Source organism: Notamacropus eugenii, chromosome X (genome assembly GCF_028372415.1).
Source record: "Notamacropus eugenii isolate mMacEug1 chromosome X, mMacEug1.pri_v2, whole genome shotgun sequence".
Classification (NCBI taxonomy): Eukaryota; Metazoa; Chordata; class Mammalia; order Diprotodontia; family Macropodidae; genus Notamacropus; species Notamacropus eugenii.
Window position 1 is genome coordinate 101,527,689 of NC_092879.1, and position 20,233 is coordinate 101,547,921.

Here is a 20,233-nt window from a genome sequence, read left to right on the forward strand (position 1 = left end):
AGTGATAAATGCTTATTCCTCCCTCCCCCCTCCCCACAGCCACCCCAACCTCTCTGGGCCTCAGTTTCCCCTTCTGTAAATTGAGGGGATCAGCCAAGATCAGAGGTTCTGCACTACTTTCCTAACCAGATGGTACTCCCTTTCCACCCCCGCTCTTCAGGAAGCCAGACGTTCCTGCAATGCTCCTCTCCAGACAACATCCCAACAGACTAATGCAGAAGCTGACAGAAGAATCTGGCAGCTGGCCACAACACCGCACATTAAAGCCAACACATACAAAACGGTGGCTCTCTTCTCTGGAAATTGTTTGGGAAAAGTTACTGTTTATGAAATATTATTGAAGTGATTTTCAATGGGCATTTGAGAATGACTGATTGTCATCTTCTTTTGGGCACCTCCTGTGGGCAAGGCCCCATGCTGGGTGCTGGCTACACAAACACTAAGCAGGAAACATCAAAAGCTCCTAAGGGCCCTTTCAGGCAGAGCCCTCTGATCCTGCCACCCCTTCCTAAGGGCCTTGGAGGGAGGGGAACCAGCAAGGGACAGGGAAGCTCAGGCCCAAGGGTTACTATGGTTGATAAAGGGACCATCACGGTTTCTGAGCACTGGACAGCACTCATGTTAGGGGGGAGCACAGGAGGCTGCAGAATAGGAGACCAAGGGCGGCCTTGAAGGCGTTTATCGAGGACTAGCCTTAACACACCTCCCACAGGGCTATCACTGGCCACTTTCTCTCACTGGTAGCATCAGCAGAAACATATTCACCCCACCCCACCCCCCTCCAGTAGTGCCATTGGCCACCGGGGGTGCCACTGAACAGGTCAGCCCAAAGGGCCTCACCTGGAAGGAGTCTGCTGCTGATTGGTTACCCAATGGGTGGCAGCCCTGGGGCCAGCTGGGATTCACACAATAATCAAACACATAACTGTTTTCTGAAGCAAAAGAACAGTTTATTTGCAAGACTTGTGGAACAGCTTGACAAAAGCTTCCGGGACAACGTGTCAATAGCAAATCTAACATTTTCCTTCTATCACCTAAAGGCCCCTGGGATCAACAGGCAAAACATGAGAACTGGGGTCCAGAGAGAAGGGCCACATGGCCAGGAACCTTCAGGGCTGAACCATAAAACACAGTGAGAGAGAGGGATGGCACCAGGGGGCCGCGGAGGGGAGGGGGAATAAACTGGAAAATCTTTGGCATTGGAGATCAAGATCTGCTGACCACAGGCATAGGGCTTGTGGTGGAAGAGTATAGGCACACGTGGCAAGGAAACCTTAAGGGCAGAAGGAAAACAGAAGGTGGGGCTTGGGGGGGAGAAGTAAGCTGGGAAAGCTTCAGCATTGGGGACCAAGGTTTTCAGTCACTGAACGTGAACACAAAGCCCCGACCATTTCCAATCTAGTCACCAAATGCTTATTAAGGGAGCAGATAGATACATCAAGGTCTTTGGGCACTAAAGGGAAACAGTTTCAAGTCACAGGTAGCTATTCCAAGGTCCTTTTGGTCCCTGAGCATTGAGACAATAAGAAAAAGCATCAATGTTACAGAATGCAAACCATCTTAGCCAACTGCAATACACCGGCTGAGATTAGGAGGCGATGTCTCTAAGTATCAGCCCGTGCACACCTAAGGGGAAGTAAGGGGGAAGTCTGGGGCATCAGTGGTCAAGGTCTTGAGTCACTGAACATTCCCACCCAGTCCCACGTGTTTCCGATCTTGAGTCCCTGAAGGTGCACGGAGAGAGGTGGCTGCCACAGGACGATGACAAAGTTCAGCTTTTCAGAGTCTCTGGGAGATGAGTAGAGATGCTGCTCACAGGTGCAGCACGGTCTTTGCTCATTGCAGTTGCTGAAGGCAAAGGCAAAGTCCCAGGGATCTGGGGGTCTGTGGCCACGAAGCCTCAGGTGGCGCCACAGGTACACCGGGATCTTGGGTTGAGGACAACTGACTGAGACAAGGTCACAGGGACTCGAGGTCCCCCAGGGCTGAGATGTTACAGAATACAAAGGCTCTCAGGTTACAAGGCGAACTCTATTTCAATTGCAGGCAATCTCTAAGCTCTACAGTTTATCACTGCCCAGCTCCCAAAAGCTTGGCAAGAGGAGAAACGCCCTCCCTCCATGTACCCAACTGCAACCTTAAACAAAGTAACCAAAGGTGTGCGAAGGAAGCAAGTACAAGCTAAGGGTGGTGCCAGCCTCTGGGCAAGAGCAGCCTGCTCCCCCTCTGCCTCTGCACTCACTGGGCTTTCTGCTGGTACTCAGCAGATGCCAGCTGGTAGTCAGCAGCAGTGAACAGCTGAGAGGGGTTGCAGGCCAAGTAGTTCAGGAAATCGTGCATGTGGCCCAGGATCAGGTTAAGGCTATGCTCATCCATGGCAGTGAATTCCATCATGGAGCCTATCTGCTTGAAAAGCCGCAGCAGGTGGGCTCCCCCATAGATCTGGGACATGCGCACCTTGGGGTGACTGGCCAGGATCTCTGCATACTGGGGCCTCTCAAACTTGTAAAGCAGTTGAGAGCCCAGCATCACATTGAAATACTCTTTGATTCCCGCCATCAGGTCGGGGATGGCGTACCGTTTGCTGAGGACCGCACAATTTTGCTGGGAAATGGCATACTCGGCTAGGATGGCATCCACCGACTTCTTGGCTGGCAGTTTAAAGAGCTTTTTGCCAAGGGTCACCAGTTCCCAGTCTTTAACGAGCAGGGGCTTCAGGGCCTGGGGAATCATCACCTGGACTTCCTGCTTTTTCACGTATTTCTTTGCAGGGGCCCCAGGACCCTGGCGCTTGTGTAGTGGTATCATTTCACTGGCTGCCTCCCCATCTATGGCCGCCGCCCCCTCTCCATCCCCATGGCTGCCACCCTCAGAGGACGTGGTGGAGGAGTTATCAGTAGACTTATCACCACCACCACTACCCTTCCCACTGCAGTAGGGAATCACACAAGCTGCTGGGATCCACTCATAGTCACAGAAAGCTGGGGAACCAAGCTGCCCACTAGCAGCGGACCCGGCACTAGGCCCTGCGCCACCGCCACCGCCACCGCCACCGGGGCGGGTCAAGGCTGAGCAAGTACTCGGGATGGCAGCACTGCTCGTGCTGGGGCCACTGGAGCTGACGCTGCAGCTAGCTCCATCTAAGCTGCTCCCAGGGCCTGGGCTGCTGCTGCTGCTGGGGCTGGGCCCTGGCAGGGTGTCGGGAGAGGCCCCGGCCCCTCGTGAAGCCCCGCTCATCCCGATCCCCATCGCGCCCTGGGACCTGTAACGCACCAGGTACTTGACTTTCTTAGCCTGTACCACCACGCGGACACACTCAGCCTCCCGCAGTATGGGCCCGTGGCAGATGAGCACCCTCTCCCCCTCCTGGATGGTGGACATGACCTGCTCTTTCTTACTCTGGAGCTTAGATAAAGCCATTGTTCAGCAGCTGGGCTCTAGGGCAGCCTGCCTGGATCTGGAACCTGCTGCAGCTGGAACCCGTGGGAGAAGGGGCTGGAACCTGCAGAGCTGGAATCCGCTGGAACCCGCCGCAACTGGGACCCGCTGGAGCTGGAGCTGGATCTGGAATAGAGCAGAGCTGTATGTAGAGCTGGTCAGAGCCTGTGCTCAGGCAGCCAGCGGCCACACTGGGGCCTGAAGGGGCCGCAGAGGAGCCCGAGGCTCAGAGCCCTGGGCTAGGGTCTCCCGGGAGGAGGGGAAAGGGTTGCACGCGAAAGGGTTGCATGGGAAGGGGGGGGGGGCGCGTTCTAGCACAGAGTCCTACCGAGAGATGCTGCCGCGTCTCTCTCCCCAAGGCTCTGGCTGGCCACGACCGCCTGGCGCAGGCGCAGAACTGAACAGAAGACGCGCGCCCCCCACCTGCCCCCGCCCCCAAGCCCCTTTCTGAAACAATGTAACCTAAAGGTGCTTCCAGCCAGTGTCAGAAGGTGTAGCATCCAGCTCCCAAAGGAGCCGTGGGCAGAGGGGGCGCCTGTGGAGCCCGGCGCCACTTGCCTTCACATCTCAGGTTGAACCCATCCTGGCTCTGTCAACGTGGGCAAGACCCTGCCTCTTCCTGTGCCTCAGTTTCCCCATCTTGGGAAAGATCCTACTCATCCCGTACATACCAGATCCTCTCTAATCTCTCTTTGCTATCCAACTATCTGACATTTTGCACCAAGACCTGTAGGCTCTATAGCTTGGCGTGGTAGCAAGGGGGCCACATTTGCAGCCAAAGGGCACAGGTTCATATCTATCCTCCCGCTCCCCAGCTGTAATACCTCACAGCAGTTTTCCTTCTCTAAGCCTTGGGGTCATCAGTTCATTCTTTATGAAGGGGCAGGGGGAGCACAGCATAGATTAGTTGGTTTCTCAATCTCCATCCAGCTTCCATAGTCATGATTCTGAGACCCTCCATCTGTGGGTCCCTAAGAAATAGTTTCTCTAGAGCAGGGGGACTTAACCAGGGCATCCAGGAACTTTAAAAAATATCTATTTTGATGACTAATACAATACAACTTTTCTGTCATCTGGTGTATTTTATGCATTGAAAAGCACGTTATGCACGTTAGGCGTCCATAAGCTGCTGCACTGCTGCCCAAGGGGACTATGGTCCTAAAAATGTGCAGTTTTCCTATCAAGCCTTAGGTTGGAACCCAAGGACCTGAACCTCAATCTCATATCTGTGACTTTGGGTATGTCCCCTGCCATCTCTGGCTCTCGGTTTCCTTCTCTGTCAAATAAGGGGGAGGGGAGAAAAGGGAGTTTCAACTAGATGGTCTCTAAGGTCTGGACAGCCCTGATGCTATGATGATGTCACACAAGGCACATAATTTCTGCCTGAGCCATGCAGGCTTCTCTCATTTATAATAATAATGAGGTGACTTTAAGGTTTGCAAAGTGCTTTGCAAATCTGACCTCATCCCACACTGATAACAACCCTAGGAAGAAGAAGGCTTCATGAGTCCCATTTTTCAGATGAGGTAATTGAGACCGAGACACCTTAAAATGACTTGGCCAGGATCACTGAGGCTGGATGGGAGTCTTCTGCACTCTAGACCCAGAACTCTAGCTCCACCTCCAGATGCCTCTATTTGTCATGAAAATGCTCTGCTCAGAAGGCTTCAGGCTGACCTAACACATGCAGTGCTGCATCCCTGCAGAGCGCTGCATGTGTGGAATCATTCCCAGAACGGGGGAAGCTCCAAATGCCTCCCAGGTGTGGCAAGAGCCACTCTGGGCAGCGCCATCCGGGAGTCAGGAGGCAAAAAGCGTTCCTGGGTGCCCGCTGTCGGAGCCAGCCAGGGCCTCTAGTGGTCCGCAGCCCAGCTGGGAGATGCAGAGCCACTCACTGCACTGACTTTGCCAAGAAACTCCACAATTTGTGGGAAATGTGCTTAGGAAACGTGTCCTGTTGTGGCGATTATGTGTTTCACAGAATTTACCATTGAGGCTACCAAATTGTGAAGTGGATTGTCTGCTTCTTCACCATGAGTCTGCATGGCGCAGTAGAGGCTAACAACCACTTTGATGACTTTTGCCATCATCGGGCTGTGGCTTTTTCCAGTCTAGCCTTGAATGGAACCCATAGAGGTTTCTCTCATTTTCTTTTGCTTTTCAATTAATAAGCATTTCTTGCCTCTCCTTCCCACTTCTCAGCTCAACTGATAAGAAAAAAGCCCTCATAACCCATAGTTTCTATTTTGCTTTCCTTCCTCCTTCCCTCCCTCCCCCCTCCCTCTCTCTTTCTCCCTGCCTCCCTCTCTCTTCTCCTCTTTCTTTCTCCCTCCTTGCTTAGCTTTCCTGCTCTTTCCTTCCTTCTTTCTTTTCTCTTTCTTGTGCTTGCGAATACTTTGCAGCTCTTTGGAAAACTATCCATATCCTTTGGGGAATGACTATTAGCCATACATTGAGAAATTCTTTGGCTCCCAAACCTTTATCAGAGAAATCTGATACAAAGAGTTTTGTCCCCATTCAAATACATTCCTTCTTATGCTCGGCGCACTCATGTTGCCTTTCCAGAAACTTTTCAGCTTAAAGAACTACAAATCGCCTGTTTTATCTTTGTAATTGCCTCTGTGTCTTATTTGGTGAAGGACACCTCTCTCTCCCCAGAGCTGGGAGAAGGCGCGGAGCTGCTTGTCCTCTCCTTTGCTAAAATAGGGCAATCAGATCGCTAATGTCAAAGTCTCACAACCATTTACACGATTTTCAGCAAGACGGGGTGAGGCAGTGGTGCTGAATTCAAATAGAAACAGGTGCCACTGAAGTGGACATAACCTTCCCTGCACACCACAGACACACTTAGAAGACCACATCTTGATAGTATCTATGTTGTAGTGTATTTTTTCTTTCTTTAGGTCAATGTTTTCTACCTCTATTTGAATCTCAGACTGGCTGCACTGTGGCAGTGTTGTGGGTGGCACATCCCCACCTGCTTGAGCCCACTGTTGTAAGTTGCTGGGCTAAGCTTCCTTTCCACCAGACTGATGTCCACTTTTCCCAACAGTTTCTGTCTGTCCTAGAGAATTCCTGGTTTCCATGTGATCCAACACTGGCTTTTAAAGTTCTGTTCTTTCTGACTTTCTCTTCTCTGGTCTGTTCCACTGACCCACCACGATTTTTTAAGCAAATATCAGATGGATCTGAAGACTGCTGCTGAATAAGAGAGCATGAGCGTGGAAGTGCTATGGCCCCTTCCTCCCTGCTCTCTTTTTTTATCATTTCCCTTTAAGTCTTGATCCTTTATTTTTCCAAATGAATTGTGTTATTATTTCATCAAGTTCTATCAAGTGCTCCTGTGGGGATTTGATTGGTATAGCATTAAATGGTTTGGAAGTATTGTCATTTTAATTCTGTTGGCACAGCCCAGCCATAGACATTGACTATTCCCCCACTCTTTAGGATGCACTTTACGTCTCTATACAGACAGACAGACAGACAGACATCCACACACATAGAGAGAGAGAGTTGTTCAGTCATTTTGCAGTCATGTCTGACTCTTCCTGACCCCACCTGAGGTTTTCTTGCAAACATGCTGCCCTCCTTATTGTATATTATGTATATTTTTACTTTATATTCCTTTCTCATTGAATCTATATAAGTCTATCCAGGGTAGACTGATTCCCAGACATTTTATGAGGTGTCTAGTTGCTTGAAATGGGATTCCCCTTTCTATCGTGGCTTCTTGGGCTTTGTTATCATGAGAACATTGATTTTTAAGGGTTGATTTTGTAGCCTGCATCTTGGCTGAACCTTTTCATTGTCTCAGTTAGGATGCTGATTCCCCAAGTTTTCCAAGTAGCCATCACATTATCAAGAAATAAGGGTCGGGGGCGGAGCCAAGATGGCGGAGTAGAAAGACACACATATGCTAGCTCCGAACCCACAGCCCATAAAATATCTGTAAAAAAGAACTCCCAGCAAATTCTGGAGCTGCAGAAGCCACAGAACAACAGAGCAGATGAGATTTCTGTTCCAGACAGCCGTGAAAACAGACACCAAAGGTCTGTTGCACCCTGGACCCGGAGCAGAGCCCAGCCCTGTCTTGGCCACGTGGCCTGGAGAGGAGCGGATTCTAGCAGGCTTCAGAGACAGAATCTCCAGCGGCTGCGTGGGTCCCTCCACCCACGGGCCCCAAAGGTTGGTGAGAGGGTCTTCTTGGTTTGCCTAGAGTGGAGTGGGGTGCCCCCATAACTCAGGCCCCCTCGGGAGACAGCAGCGGAGGCGGGAGCAGACCAGGGCTCCCCAAACAGGCAGGAGCCTGGATCCATTGTTGAAAGTCTCTACATAAACCACCTGAGGGAACTGAGCCTGGGCAGGCAGCCCTGCCCCCACCTGAGCACCTGAACTTAATCTCACACTGAATAGCAGCCCTGCTCCTGCCCAAAGCCCTGAGGCTGGGAAGCAGCATTTGAATCTCAGACCCCAAGCACTGGCTGGGTGGATCTGGAGGAGAAGTGGGTGTGAAGAGAATATTCAGAAGTCAAGTAACTGGCTGGGAAAATGCCCAGAAAAGGGAAAAAAAATAAGACTATAGAAGGTTACTTTCTTGGTGAACAGGCATTTCCTCCCTTCCTTTCTGATGAGGAAGAACAATGCTTTTCATCAGGGAAAGACACAGAAGTCAAGGCTTCTGTATCCCAGCCCACTCAATGGGCTCAGGCCATGGAAGAGCTCAAAAAGGATTTTGAAAATCAAGTTAGAGAGGTGGAGGAAAAACTGGGAGGAGAAATGAGAGACATGCAAGTAAAGCATGAAAAACAAGTAAACACCCTGCTAAAGGAGACCCAAAAAGTGCTGAAGAAAATAACACCTTGAAGAATAGGCTAACTTAATTGGCAAAAGAGGTTCAAAAAGCCAATGAGGAGAAGAATGCTTTCAAAAGCAGAATTACCCAAATGGAAAAGGAGGTTCAAAAGCTCACTGAAGAAAATAGTTCTTTCAAAATTAGAATGGAACAGATGGAGGCTAATGACTTTATGAGAAACCAAGAAATCACAAAACAAAACCAAAAGAATGTAAAAATGGAAGATAATGTGAAATATCTCATTGGAAAAACAACTGACCTGGAAAATAGATACAGGAGGGACAATTTAAAAATTATGGGCCTACCTGAAAGCCATGATCAAAAAAAGAGCCTAGACATCATCTTTCATGAAATTATCAAGGAAAACTGCCCTGAGATTCTAGAACCAGAGGGCAAAATAAGTATTCAAGGAATCCACAGAACACCGCCTGAAAGAGATCCAAAAAGAGAAACTCCTAGGAACATTGTGGCCAAATTCCAGAGTTCCCAGGTCAAGGAGAAAATATTGCAAGCAGCTAGAAAGAAACAATTCAAGTATTGTGGAAATACAATCAGGATAACACAAGATCTAGCAGCTTCTACATTAAGGGATCGAAGGGCATGGAATAGGATAGTCCAGAAGTCAAAGGAACTAGGACTAAAACCAAGAATCACCTACCTAGCAACACTGAGTATAATACTTCAGGGGAAAAATTGGTCTTTCAATGAAATTGAGGACTTTCAAGCATTCTTGATGAAAAGACCAGAGCTGAAAAGAAAATTTGACTTTCAAACACAAGAATGAAGAGAAGCATGAAAAGGTAAACAGCAAAGAGAAGTCATAAGCGACTTACTAAAGTTGAACTGTTTACGTTCCTACATGGAAAGAAAATATTTGTAACTCTTGAAACTATTCAGTATCTGGGTACTGGGTGGGAGTACACACACACACATGCACACACGCACACATACATAGAGACAGAGTGCACAGAGTGAATTGAAGAGGATGGGATCATATCTTAAAAAAATGAAATCAAGCAGTGAGAGAGAAATATATTGGGAGGAGAAAGGGAGAAATGGAATGGGGCAAATTATCTCTCATAAAAGAGGCAAGCCAAAGACTTATTAGTGGAGGGAAAAAGAGGGGAGGTGAGAGAAAAACATGAAGTTTACTCTCATCACATTCCACTAAAGGAAGGAATAAAATACACACTCATTTTGGTATGAAAACCTATCTTACAATACAGGAAAGTGGGGGATAAGGGGATAAGCAGGGTGGGGGGGATGATGGAAGGGAGGGCATGGGGAGGAGGGAGCAATTTGAGGTTGACACTCATGGGGAGGGACAGGATCAAAAGAGAGAATAGAAGTAATGGGGGACAGGATAGGAGGGAAATATAGTTAGTCTTATACAACACAACTATTATGGAAGTCATTTGCAAAACTACACAGATTTGCCCTATATTGAATTGCTTGCCTTCCAAAGGGAAGGGGTGAGGAGGGAGGGAGGTAAAGAAGTTGGAACTCAAAGTTTTAGGAACAACTGTCAAGTACTGTTCTTGCCACTAGGAAATAAGAAATACAGGTAATGGGGTATAGAAAGTTATTTGGCCCTACAGGACAAAAGAGAAGATGGAGACAAGGACAGAGAGGGATGATAGAAGTGAGAGCAGATTGGTCATAGGGGCAATTAGAATGCTCCGTGTTTTGGGGTGGGGGGAGGGGACAAAAGGGGAGAAAATTTGGAACCCAAAATTTTGTGAAAATGAATGTTAAAAGTTAAATAAATAAATAAAATATAATTTAAAAAAAAAGAAATAAGGGGAATTTCATCTCCTCTTTGGAGGGACAGCTAGGTGGGACAGTGGATAGAGGCAGGAGGACCTGACTCAAAAATTTGACCTCAGACACTTGCTAGCTTTGTGACCCTGAGCGAGTCACTGAACTGTGTTTGCCTCAGTTTCCTCATCTGTGAATGTAAAATGAGAAGGACATGGCAAACCACTCGAGTATCTTTGCTAAGGAAATCCCAAATGGGGTGGCAGAGTCAGACCTGACTGAAAAACCACCGAATGACAGCCCCATCTCCTCTTTGCCTGTCTTCATGGCTTTAATTACTTTCTGTTATGTTACTGCTGTGGATAGTGATTCCAAAACCATATCATATAACGGTATGATGGTCAATTGCTTCCTAACGCCCTCCCCATAGCAGCCAGGGAGATGCGGGGAGCAGCTCTGGCTGGGCCACTCAAGCCCCTCATAGTCTACAGGAGCCCACCTTGGATCCCAAACCACCAGACCACTAGTCCTGTTTGCAGCCCAGCCCTCCCAGCCATCATCTGGGCATTCCACTCCTGTGGAGAAGGGGCCAGGCACCCCTCCCGCAGCCACCCACAGGGCTGAAGCAGCCAGGCACCCTGAGGGAAACAGCCCAGGCCCCCACTACCCTCCTATAAAGCAAGTCCTCCAAAGATGCTACCTGTGAACTTTCTGCTTCCCAGGCCCAGAAAGGAAGGTCCCGATCACCAAAGTCCTTGGCCCCGTCCGGGCGTGTGGGAATGCTAACTTCTAATGAAAATACTGGGTCATGTGGGAGGAACCCAGGAGGCCAGGGGCATTGGGCTGCAGAGTACATGGGGGAGGGATAAGAAGACTGGACAGGGAGGAGGGGTCCAGGGGCACTAGAGTGCAGAATACATGGTGAGGACAGGAAGACTGGACAGGGAGGAATGGGCCAGGGACCAGGTGATGAGAGGCTTTGCACACCAAACAGAGCATTTTCTGTTTGATTGTGGAGGTGATAGAATGCTGCTAGAGTTTATTGGAGGGGGGGGATGTGAACACAGTCAGACTTGCACATTAGGGAAATCCCTTTGTTGCTTGAATGGGGGATGGCCTGGGATCAGGCGAGACAGGAGGTAGACAGACCCCCCTCCCCTGCTGCTACTGAGAGGATGAGCACCTGCACCTGAGGGTGGCTGTGTCAGAGGAGAGAAAGGGATGGGAGACGAGGAGAGGAGAGCAAATCAACTAGGCAGCAGCTTGAGTATGAGGCTTAGAGAGAGTGATGGGTCCAGGATGACCCCTCAGCTGTGAGCTGGAGGGATGAGAAGAATTGTGGCACTTGAGACAATCATTTCCTGTTAGCAAAGTTTGGAAGACGGGAGAGTTTTGGGGCAAAGAGAATGTGTCCATTTGGGGAGTTTGTTTAAAGAGGTCTGAGGACCTTGTCCAGGTCCCAGAATTCCTCAGAGCTCATGGCTTCTCATCTGTAAAGTGAATCTGTCTGATGGGCTCCAATCCATGACCCCTTCTCTCCCAGCCCTCCCAAAAAGACAGAGGCGCTCTCCAGACATCTCTCCGTGTCCAGCCCATCTTCACTGATCACCACTGGACATTCCAGACAGCTGGTCTTGGGACATCCCAAATATGACTAGTGTTGCCTCCCCCACTGCCTCTGAAAACCTTACCCCCATTTCTGGCAGAAGCTCAGAAGCTCAGCTTTATCCTGGACTCCACAACCAAGCTCTTTTTATTTCCAATTAAATGTATTTATCAATTCATTCACTTTTATCAAAGTGATAAGATTTTGAGTTCTAAGATTTCCCCCTCTCCTCCCCTCCCCCAGATGGTCCACAGTCTGATATAGGTCACATGTGTACAGCCATATAAAACATATTTCCTCATTAACCATCTTGTGAAAGAAGAATCAGAACTAAAGGGGGAAACCACGAGAAAGAAAAAAGAGAGGAGAAAATAGTCCGCTCCAACGTGCATTCAGACTCCCATACCCAAGTCCTTGTCAGATCATGCCATTTCTACCTTCACTGCTTCTTCCAATGTCATTTTTCTTAAGAGTAGCTCTGACCTTCTCCCTCCTTTAGTCAGTCAACTCTTGTGGCTCCCTATTACCTCTAGAATCAATTGGTATGGAAAGCCCTTCATAGCCTGGCCCAGTCTTGCCAAACTAGGCTTCTCTCAGTTCTCCCACATAGAACACTTCATTTCCCATCTCCATACCTTTGCACTGGTCATTCCCCATGATCGGAATGGGGCCCCTGCTTCCCTCCACTTCTTTTAAGATGCACCTCAGGTGCTGTCCTGTGCCTCCCCAGCAATCTCTCCTCCACCTCTGTTGGAAATACTCACATTTTATCTCTTTCTATAGGTTTCTTTATGTCCTCATTGTGATCCCCATAGGTGTGGCTGCTTCCTGAAAACAGGAATCGCCTTATTCTCTGCTCTTATGTACCCATTGCCCCCGTCGAAGACTCTCTTGGTGATTATGGATCAACAAACCTGGAAGATGTTTAGCCTGGGAAAGAGAAGACTCAAGGTCTAGAAGAGAGGCCTCAAGTCCTTGAAGGCCTGTCCAGAGGAGGACAGATCCCTTGTTCTGCTTGGTCCCAAGGGCAGAGCCGTGTGGGGGAAGGGACAGAGCCCAAAGATTTGAGGCTAGAGGGCTGGGTGAGCTGGCTAATGGGAGAGCACTCATGTCACGTTACAGAGAGTGGGTATGCTCTGCCTGAAGAGGAAGGCCCTGGGCAAGGCTCTAAGCTGGAGGCCCACTTGTCAGATGGGGAATAGTGGGATTTCCTTTGGGGTATAGCCCTGCCTGCTCTCTGAGTTAAGGAGATGGGGAGCAATCTGCCCCAGTGGGAGCAGGGATACTTGGGATACTGGGGAGTCTGACGGAACTGAGTTGAATACCCTATGTATCTCAGGGCATTGTAGCCATGTGTGACCTCAATTATCCCTGTACTCACAGTTCCTCATGCCCCCTCTTAGAGGCTATGGAGGCTAGAAGAGCTGCTCTCCTCCTAGTTTAGCTTATGCTAAGAACATTCACTGAGTACATGGGCAAAACAGAGGCCTCTGCTAAGGTTTGCTCTGGGCCATGCCCACCTCTTGGGAAGGACAGGAATGTGTGCCAGGGCCTGTGCTAGGCACACTTCGACTGATCATTATCATAACCAATGTTTACATGGTGCTTTCTCTGTGCCAGCCTGCGCTAAGCACTTCACAATTATTATCTCATCTGATCCTCACAAAAAATCTGAGGGGAATGTGCTGTTCTGATCTCTATTTTACAGAGATGGAAACTTAGATAGACAGCAGTGAAGTGACTGGCCAAGGGTCACACACTTAGTATGTGTTTAAGGCTGGGTTTGAGCTCAGGTCTTCCTAACCTCAGGCCCACCCAGGTGACCCTAATCTGTAGCTTACAGAGCACTGCTATGCCAGAATTGGAAAGGGATCTAAGAAGCTGAAAAGAGGGGACTGCAGCTGGGCCTTGAAGGATGGGTTGAGTTCAGGTAATTATGGGGAAGATGGAGGTCATTCTAGGTGGACAACAAGCCTGTTGGATATAAGTGGGCCAGTGAGTACATAGCCCTGACTGGAGAAAAGGGTACAAAGTAAATGAGGCAAGTTGAGGCCAGGTGATTGAGACCTTTTCAAAGTCATCAGATGCTTGAGCCTGTGCTCTGCCTGCTTCTGAGTGCTCAAAGGGTGGGGGTTCATTTGCTGCCTCAGAGTTCCTCCCTAGGATTCAACCTTTGCCCCATTCAAAGCCTGCCTACCTCCTACCAATGTTACTTCTGCCACTTGCTTTGGTAATAGTACAGCATCTTCAAAGGATGCTTGCAGATTGATCCCTCACTCCCCAAACCTAGAGGCAATGTGGTGTTGGGGGGGTAAGCTCAGTTTCACGTGGACAGTCTCGGGCAGGTAAAGGTGAGGACTTCTAAACCTCAGAGTTCTCATGAGGCCCCCCAGGGAACAGCTGGGAATTGAGGCATGAGACACGGGCTATCTAGTGCATTTCCGCCTCTTCTCCATGGGAAACGTGCTGGGGAGAGCATCCCACCCTTGAGATTGGCCCATGATCTGAGCACACCTGTTGTTGACTAGCTAAAGGCTGAGAGCAGGCACGGTATTCACGTGCAAACTATGCGGCGGGAGAGCTTAAGTAGGGACAGGAAAGCCTGAAGGCGCTCTTCGCGCTGAGGGGCCCTTAGAGGGCAGAAGGTCCCTCCCCTCTCCCGCTCCCATCCTCTTGCTGTACGATCTTTGCCCTTGGGAGGAGGAGGATTCCTCTCTCCTGAGGAAGAATTCACCCTGCACATGTAACTAAGACCCTGAATAAAGCCTAACCCTTGTTCGACTCTGGAAAGTCTCTTCTCTCAATATGTTTATCCGGTTTGGCCACCAAAGACCTGCGACAGGTGAAAGGTAAGACTCGGGTAGCCCATCGGCCTCAAGGCCAAACAATGTGGTAGAGTGAGTAGAGTGCTGGGCTCAGGAAGGCCCCTCTGAGCCCCAGTTTCCTCAAGTGTCAATCCCTCCTGCACATTAGCTTTGGGAGGCTCAGTCAGAACTGAGGCCGAGGCTGCCTCTCTGGCCTTTCTTCCCAATGCTCTGGGTCTGGCAAGCTGGGCCAGGCCAGCCTTCCAAGCACCCACTCAGACAAGCCCCTTGAGGAAGGGGCAGGGAGAAACCAAGCATTTATTTAGGCCATACTGCATATAGGAAAACCCGATCTCGTATCCCTCCACCAGCTGGGCAAAGGCACAGGGGTCCGAAGGTCTGGACTGGGGCCCTGGCTTTACCACAGACATCCTGTGGGCCCTTGGGCAAGGCCCTTCTCTCTGAACATCCTCAGTTTCCCGCAGACTCAGTGACCACTAAGGTCTCTTTTAGTCCCAAATCCAGCACCCTTGGATTCTCCAACACGTACAAAAGCTGTGAAGGTCAGGAGCTTCCATCTGTGGGGTTAACCCACCCGTAACTCAATGGAAACTTCATCCTTCAGATGACTTCTGATGAAGGATGCCTGTATCTTAAAAAGATACAGACCCTTGTAAGCACACACACATGCACATAGACACACACATGCATACACACGTACACACACAGACACACATGTAGTAGAACAAAATTTTCCCTAAAGCCCAGCAAGAAATAGTGAGTCCACACGTATGTAGAGGAAATAGCAAAATTTCTTTTTATTTTTCAACGTACAGCTAACTTAAGCGAATCTAGTCTCAGAGCATGAGCAAAGTGTGGTGCTTCAGCTTTCTTCAGAATGTGAGGGTGTTGCAGCCAGTGAGGGAAATGTGGCTCAGTACCTGACTGGAGGAAGGGGCCCCCCCACTGCAGTATGGTGCCTGAAGCCGCCAGCGTGATTCGTCCTAGCTGCTGCTGCTGCACAACACTGCCGATGAGGAATGGAAGCCAGGGTTTGATGTGGGCCAGCACCTTGAGGTGCAGCATCCAGGCCTTGAGCAGCCTCTGTCTGGAGCTGACTCGGGCTGTGAAGAGGTTGGTCAGGTGGCTCTGGGGGCCCTTGTAGAGGAAGGTGTGCTGGCAGGGCCAGGCTCCAGTCCCCTGACACTGGCACAGTTGGCTCATGAGTGCCTCACCCGCTCTAGGGCCTTGAAGGTCACTGGCTGCCAGTGGTCAGCCCCACAGCTGGTGACCAAGGTGGCTGTGGCAGAGTCAGGGAGCAACAGCTGCATCTTTCCACGTCGCATCAGGTATTTTTGAAGTATGGCCGTGAAGTACTTTACTTTTTCGAAATCTTTGAAATCTACCTCCAGGGTGCCATCAGAGAGAGTAGGACTGTTGGTGAGTAGGTCCTTTTGGTGCAGGGCCACTCTGGTCTCAGCCTGCTCCATCTAATGGCTTATAGTGACTCAATACCCACGGTGGACCTTAAAGTCCTGGTCACTTCCTTCCCAAGAACGGTATTGACTCTAGTGGCAAAGGGACAGGCCCTTGAATTAAGACAACATTGGTGGTCACTGTTACCAGCCTCACTGGAATGTCAGTGACCAAATAAATGGTTCCCTGGAACCCTCATACATCAGAGCTGGGAGGGATCAGAGAAGCTAGGGCCCTTATAACTTAGATGTGCAGGCCTCACCCAGTGAGTTAGTGGCCAAGGTAGCACCAGAAGCCAGAGATCCTGACTCCCAGGCTGCTCATGGACCCATTCAGGGCATGAGACTGCCTGGTTCAGGCTGTGGCTTGAGCATTCCAAACAGGAGTTCGAAGGCCACAGCTCAGTGTCTGAATCTAACAAGGTGACATTTAGTAGGCATATCAAATGGATTTCTTGGGGTTCAAGCACAGGCCGAGGAAGATGTGCCTAGATAAGTGTTGGTGGGAAGAGAGCTGGGGATTTCCATGGGTCCATATTATGAGAGTCAGGGAGAGAGAAAAAGAGAAACAAAGGCAGAAACAGAAAGACAAAGACAGATGCAAAGACAGAGAGAGGTGAAAGAGACAGAGACAGAGAGAAGGGAAGAGAGAGAGACAGAGAGAGGCAGAGACAGACAGCTACAGAGAGGGAAGGGAAGGAGGAGAGAGAGACAGATAGACAGCTACAGAGACAGAGAAGGGAAAGAAACAGAGAAAGACACAGAGGGATGCAGGAGGAAGCTTAATCAGGGAGGGTTTCCAAGGAGGAGACATGGAGGTGAGCCTTCTTCAGAGAAACAGAAGCATTAAGGCTCAGGCAGCAGAGGGAAGGGACTCCATGCAGGGGGAGGAACCTGAGCAAAGGTCCTGGGGAGGTGATCTGCCCATGGTCCTGAAGCTTGGAAGGTCTCCAGGCAGGATTCGAATTCAAGCCTTACAATCAAAATCATCCCTGGCAATATTGGAGTCAGAGAATGTGACACTATGTGGCCATGAAAAGCTAGGAAGGAAGTATTCATTAAGTGCCTACTATGTGCCAGGCCCTGTGCTAAGCCCTTTACAAGCTATCAATCTTGTGAGGTAGTTGCTATTATTATTCCCATTTTACACATGAAGAAACTGAGGCAGACATATGAAGTGACTTATTCAAGGTCATACAGCTATTGTGTGTCTCAGCCTTCTTGCCTCCAGCTCCAGTCCTCTGAGGCCCTGGCTGCCTCTCTGACTGGGGTCTCCCCATTTGTCAAATTTGTCAAAGCTGGGCCACCTGCTTCATGGTATTCATGGAAGGAGAGCATTGTGTCCTCTTTACTAACCTAATCAGAGGCAGCATGGTGAAGGTGGGCCTGCACGTGAGACCTGCCTTGGCCAACGCCTGGCTTCCTCTCTTCAAGACTGGAAGGGCAGAGCAGGTGCCCAGCTGCTGCCCTGGCATCTGACGCCCAGGGGCCAGGTCTCTTCTCTCCCTCCTTCTTGGCTACCACCGTTCTGCAAGTCCACTAAAGTCTGCTGGCAGCTTTACATCCCCCAGGGGATCCACATTACTGCCCAGAGAGTGGGACTTCTGGCAGGGTCCTAGAGGGGAAGGGAGTCTGACAGGCAGGAAGTCATGAAGCATTGATTAAGCACCTGCTGTGTGCATCGTTCTGAGGACACAAAAAGGGACAAAAGCCAGTCCTTGCCCCGGAGAAGCTGACCCGGCCAAAGTATCAGAAGCAGGCCCAGAGCCTGGGGAAAGGAACCAGGATCTCTTAGCCTGGAGTGGAGAAGGGAAACAAGTGTCTGAACGAGTGTATAAAGAGGCATGAAGCTGGGGACCAGGGCATGAGCAGCTGTGTGCAGGGCCCACCCAGCCAGGGTTGGCAAACCCTAACCCTGCAGCCTCTATTGACTTAGAAAGTCATATATTCAGTGGAGCCATTTTACTGCTTCCCCTCAGTATTTCCTAATGACGTTTGAGTCTGAATCCAGCCTCACTTGGGAGTGTTTCAGTCTAGTGTGGCCACAGTCCTCTATGTTTGATGCTTCTGATCTGGGCATCAGCCTGCTCCCTTGGCCTGACCCTCACCGCCTGCCCTTTTAGTTCTCTCATACATCTTGGCGCCACCTGGGCCTTTGGAAATAGCAAGGAGCCTAGAGGCCAACAGAGGGGCCCTAAGAAGGGGGGACAGAGAAGAGCCTGTATGCCTCTTGGCCCACTCTGGGGGGCTCTGATGAGAGAGCACAATGTCTGCCTGGTCTGGCACTGCCAGCACTCTGAGCTGCTCCAAATTCAGAGACCCTTGGGGGCTCTGTTCACATGTCTTGGACATAGCAGCCCTAGAGGCTCATCTCAAGATGGTAGTCGAGGAGACACCCTGAGCATCCACCCTCCTGTGGATGAGCCCCCAGTGGTGCTTGTCTGCAAGCCCAGGCCCCTTCAGTAACCTGAGTTTCAGGATAGGGGAGTCAGTAGAGGCTCCCTCCCCACAGCTGCTTCAGTGCTCTGGAACAGAGGAGTGCCCTTCAGAGCCAAGCCTCTCTTGTGTCTGACTCCCTGAGCGCCATTGTCAGGAAGGACACTGACAAGCTTAAGTGGGCCAAAAGCAGGGGACCAGGAGAGAAAGGAGACCCAAAGGCACGCAGCATTAAAGATTGATCGAAAGGGCGGCCAGGTTTGTCAGGGAGAAGATGTGGGGGGCTGGGGCCAACATGAGAGCCAACTCCAAGGCAGGAGGAAGATAAAACTGATTCTGCTTGGCCTTGGGGCAGAATTAGGAAGGGTCAAGGCAGGACACCCGAGAGGTACATTTTCTAACAATTAGAACCCTACCCGAGTGGAATGGGTCACCTCCCATGCATAGGCCAGAGCAAGCCTTCAAGAGTGCTTGGCCTAGACTCCTCTCCTCCCTGCTGGGGTAGGCACACTATCAGTACTGATAATAACCTCTGGCTCTGGGGCTTCCAACTCCCTCCCATTGGGTGCACTCTGGGCAATTGTCAAACTGGCCTTGGGGAAGCCAAGGTCAAGAGAGGAGCCCGAGATCTTTGAGTCTGGGAAACTTTCCCAAGTCAGGTTGGAGCCCCAGATCTGGCAACATTTGGCAACTTTGATGCCCTCGGAGTCCAAAGCTAGGGCTGGGTGCAAGAAGCAGCTAAAGGGCATCAAGGCTCAGAATGTTCTGTTCCCACAGAAAATGGTGATTGCAACCATTCCAAAGCAGGGGATTCATTTAGGGTGACTGGCTTGCCTCCATTCCCAGAGCCCCCGTGGCCTTCCCCTGTGATCAGCACAACCCATGTGACCGACAATTAGAACAGAAAGGACCTTCAAGACCTCCAGTCACAGGAGAAAATTGAGGATCAGAGCAGACCGTGACTTGGCTAGGGCCACGTACCTAGTAAGGGAGAGAAGTTACTATATGCTTTGTACCTAAGTGTGGTACACTTTGTTCTCCTGTGCTTAGGATGGGTGTCCATTGGCCTTCTCCAGGCTCAGGCTTGAGGGATGCTATGCCCAGGGCAGGCTGTTGGCCATACTGCCCCTCCTTTTCTGCTTTTCTCTGCCTTGTGTCTAGAAGCTCAAGCACTCCTTAATAATAGTCTTGTCCAGCTCAGACCCCAAGGGCTGCAGTTCTCCCAAGTAATGGCTGACACAAAGCCTCCCTGATGAGTTGTGTGTGGAGGTAGAGGTCAGAGGCCACTTTGGGGGCTACTGGTTCACTGGAAGGCCTGTCAGCTCTCCTGCCAAAGTCCTCCCTTTGTCTGTCTCCAGGTGACCATTGAGAAGGGGGCACATCTAAATCAGGGAAGATTCGGGGTACCAGGGCTCCTAGGGACTCCTCCAGCCAGAGAAGGATGTGGGGATTTGGCAGCCTTTTCTAGCTCATAAGTGAAGATCGTATGATGAGCTAGCAGATGGCAATGCTGACCCTTGACCCCAGGTCTCCTGACCCCAAGTTTGGGGCTCTTTCTGCCCGGTAAATGGTGTGGTTTTTCTGTGTTTAGACTTGGACAGCAGAGAACCACCACCTGCCTCCCCGCCAATTCCTTGGCCCCAGTGTCATCTCTAAGGTGTTTCAGGACCTCCATCAATCCTATTTTAAATACAAGGCTGTTGAGGTGTCACCTACTGGGGGTGAGGGGTGGGGGCAAATCAAAGCAGAGGCTGGGGTGGGTGGAACCATTCCACCTCTGCTGCTGCTGCCCAAGACCTTTGGGATGAAAAGGACAGGGGAATTTGTGGCTAGTGAGCTGGTCCCCAGGATCAATGGGGGGTGG

The 20,233-nt window shown here is 50.3% G+C and overlaps 1 protein-coding gene across 2 annotated transcripts; it reads right to left on the reverse strand.

The window, feature by feature from the left end:
- Window positions 1–934: 934 nt before the first annotated feature.
- Window positions 935–10,830, reverse strand: LOC140516238 (uncharacterized). 2 transcript variants are annotated; one of them, XM_072627283.1, is made up of 2 exons: window positions 10,749–10,830; window positions 935–3,564 (listed from the first exon to the last, which is right to left on the reverse strand). In XM_072627283.1, exon 2 carries the CDS (start codon window positions 3,418–3,420, stop codon window positions 2,239–2,241), a length of 1,182 nt encoding a protein of 393 aa, XP_072483384.1. In that variant the 5' UTR covers window positions 3,421–3,564; window positions 10,749–10,830; the 3' UTR covers window positions 935–2,238. The 2 variants fall into 2 exon arrangements, with proteins under 2 accessions (XP_072483384.1, XP_072483385.1); XM_072627284.1 differs by lacking the exon at window positions 10,749–10,830 and adding an exon at window positions 3,767–3,794.
- Window positions 10,831–20,233: the final 9,403 nt, after the last annotated feature.

Excerpts from the sequence above, each read along its gene's own strand:
- LOC140516238 (XM_072627283.1), bottom strand. The coding sequence starts at position 3,420 with ATGGCTTTATCTAAGCTCCAGAGTAAGAAAGAGCAGGTCATGTCCACC.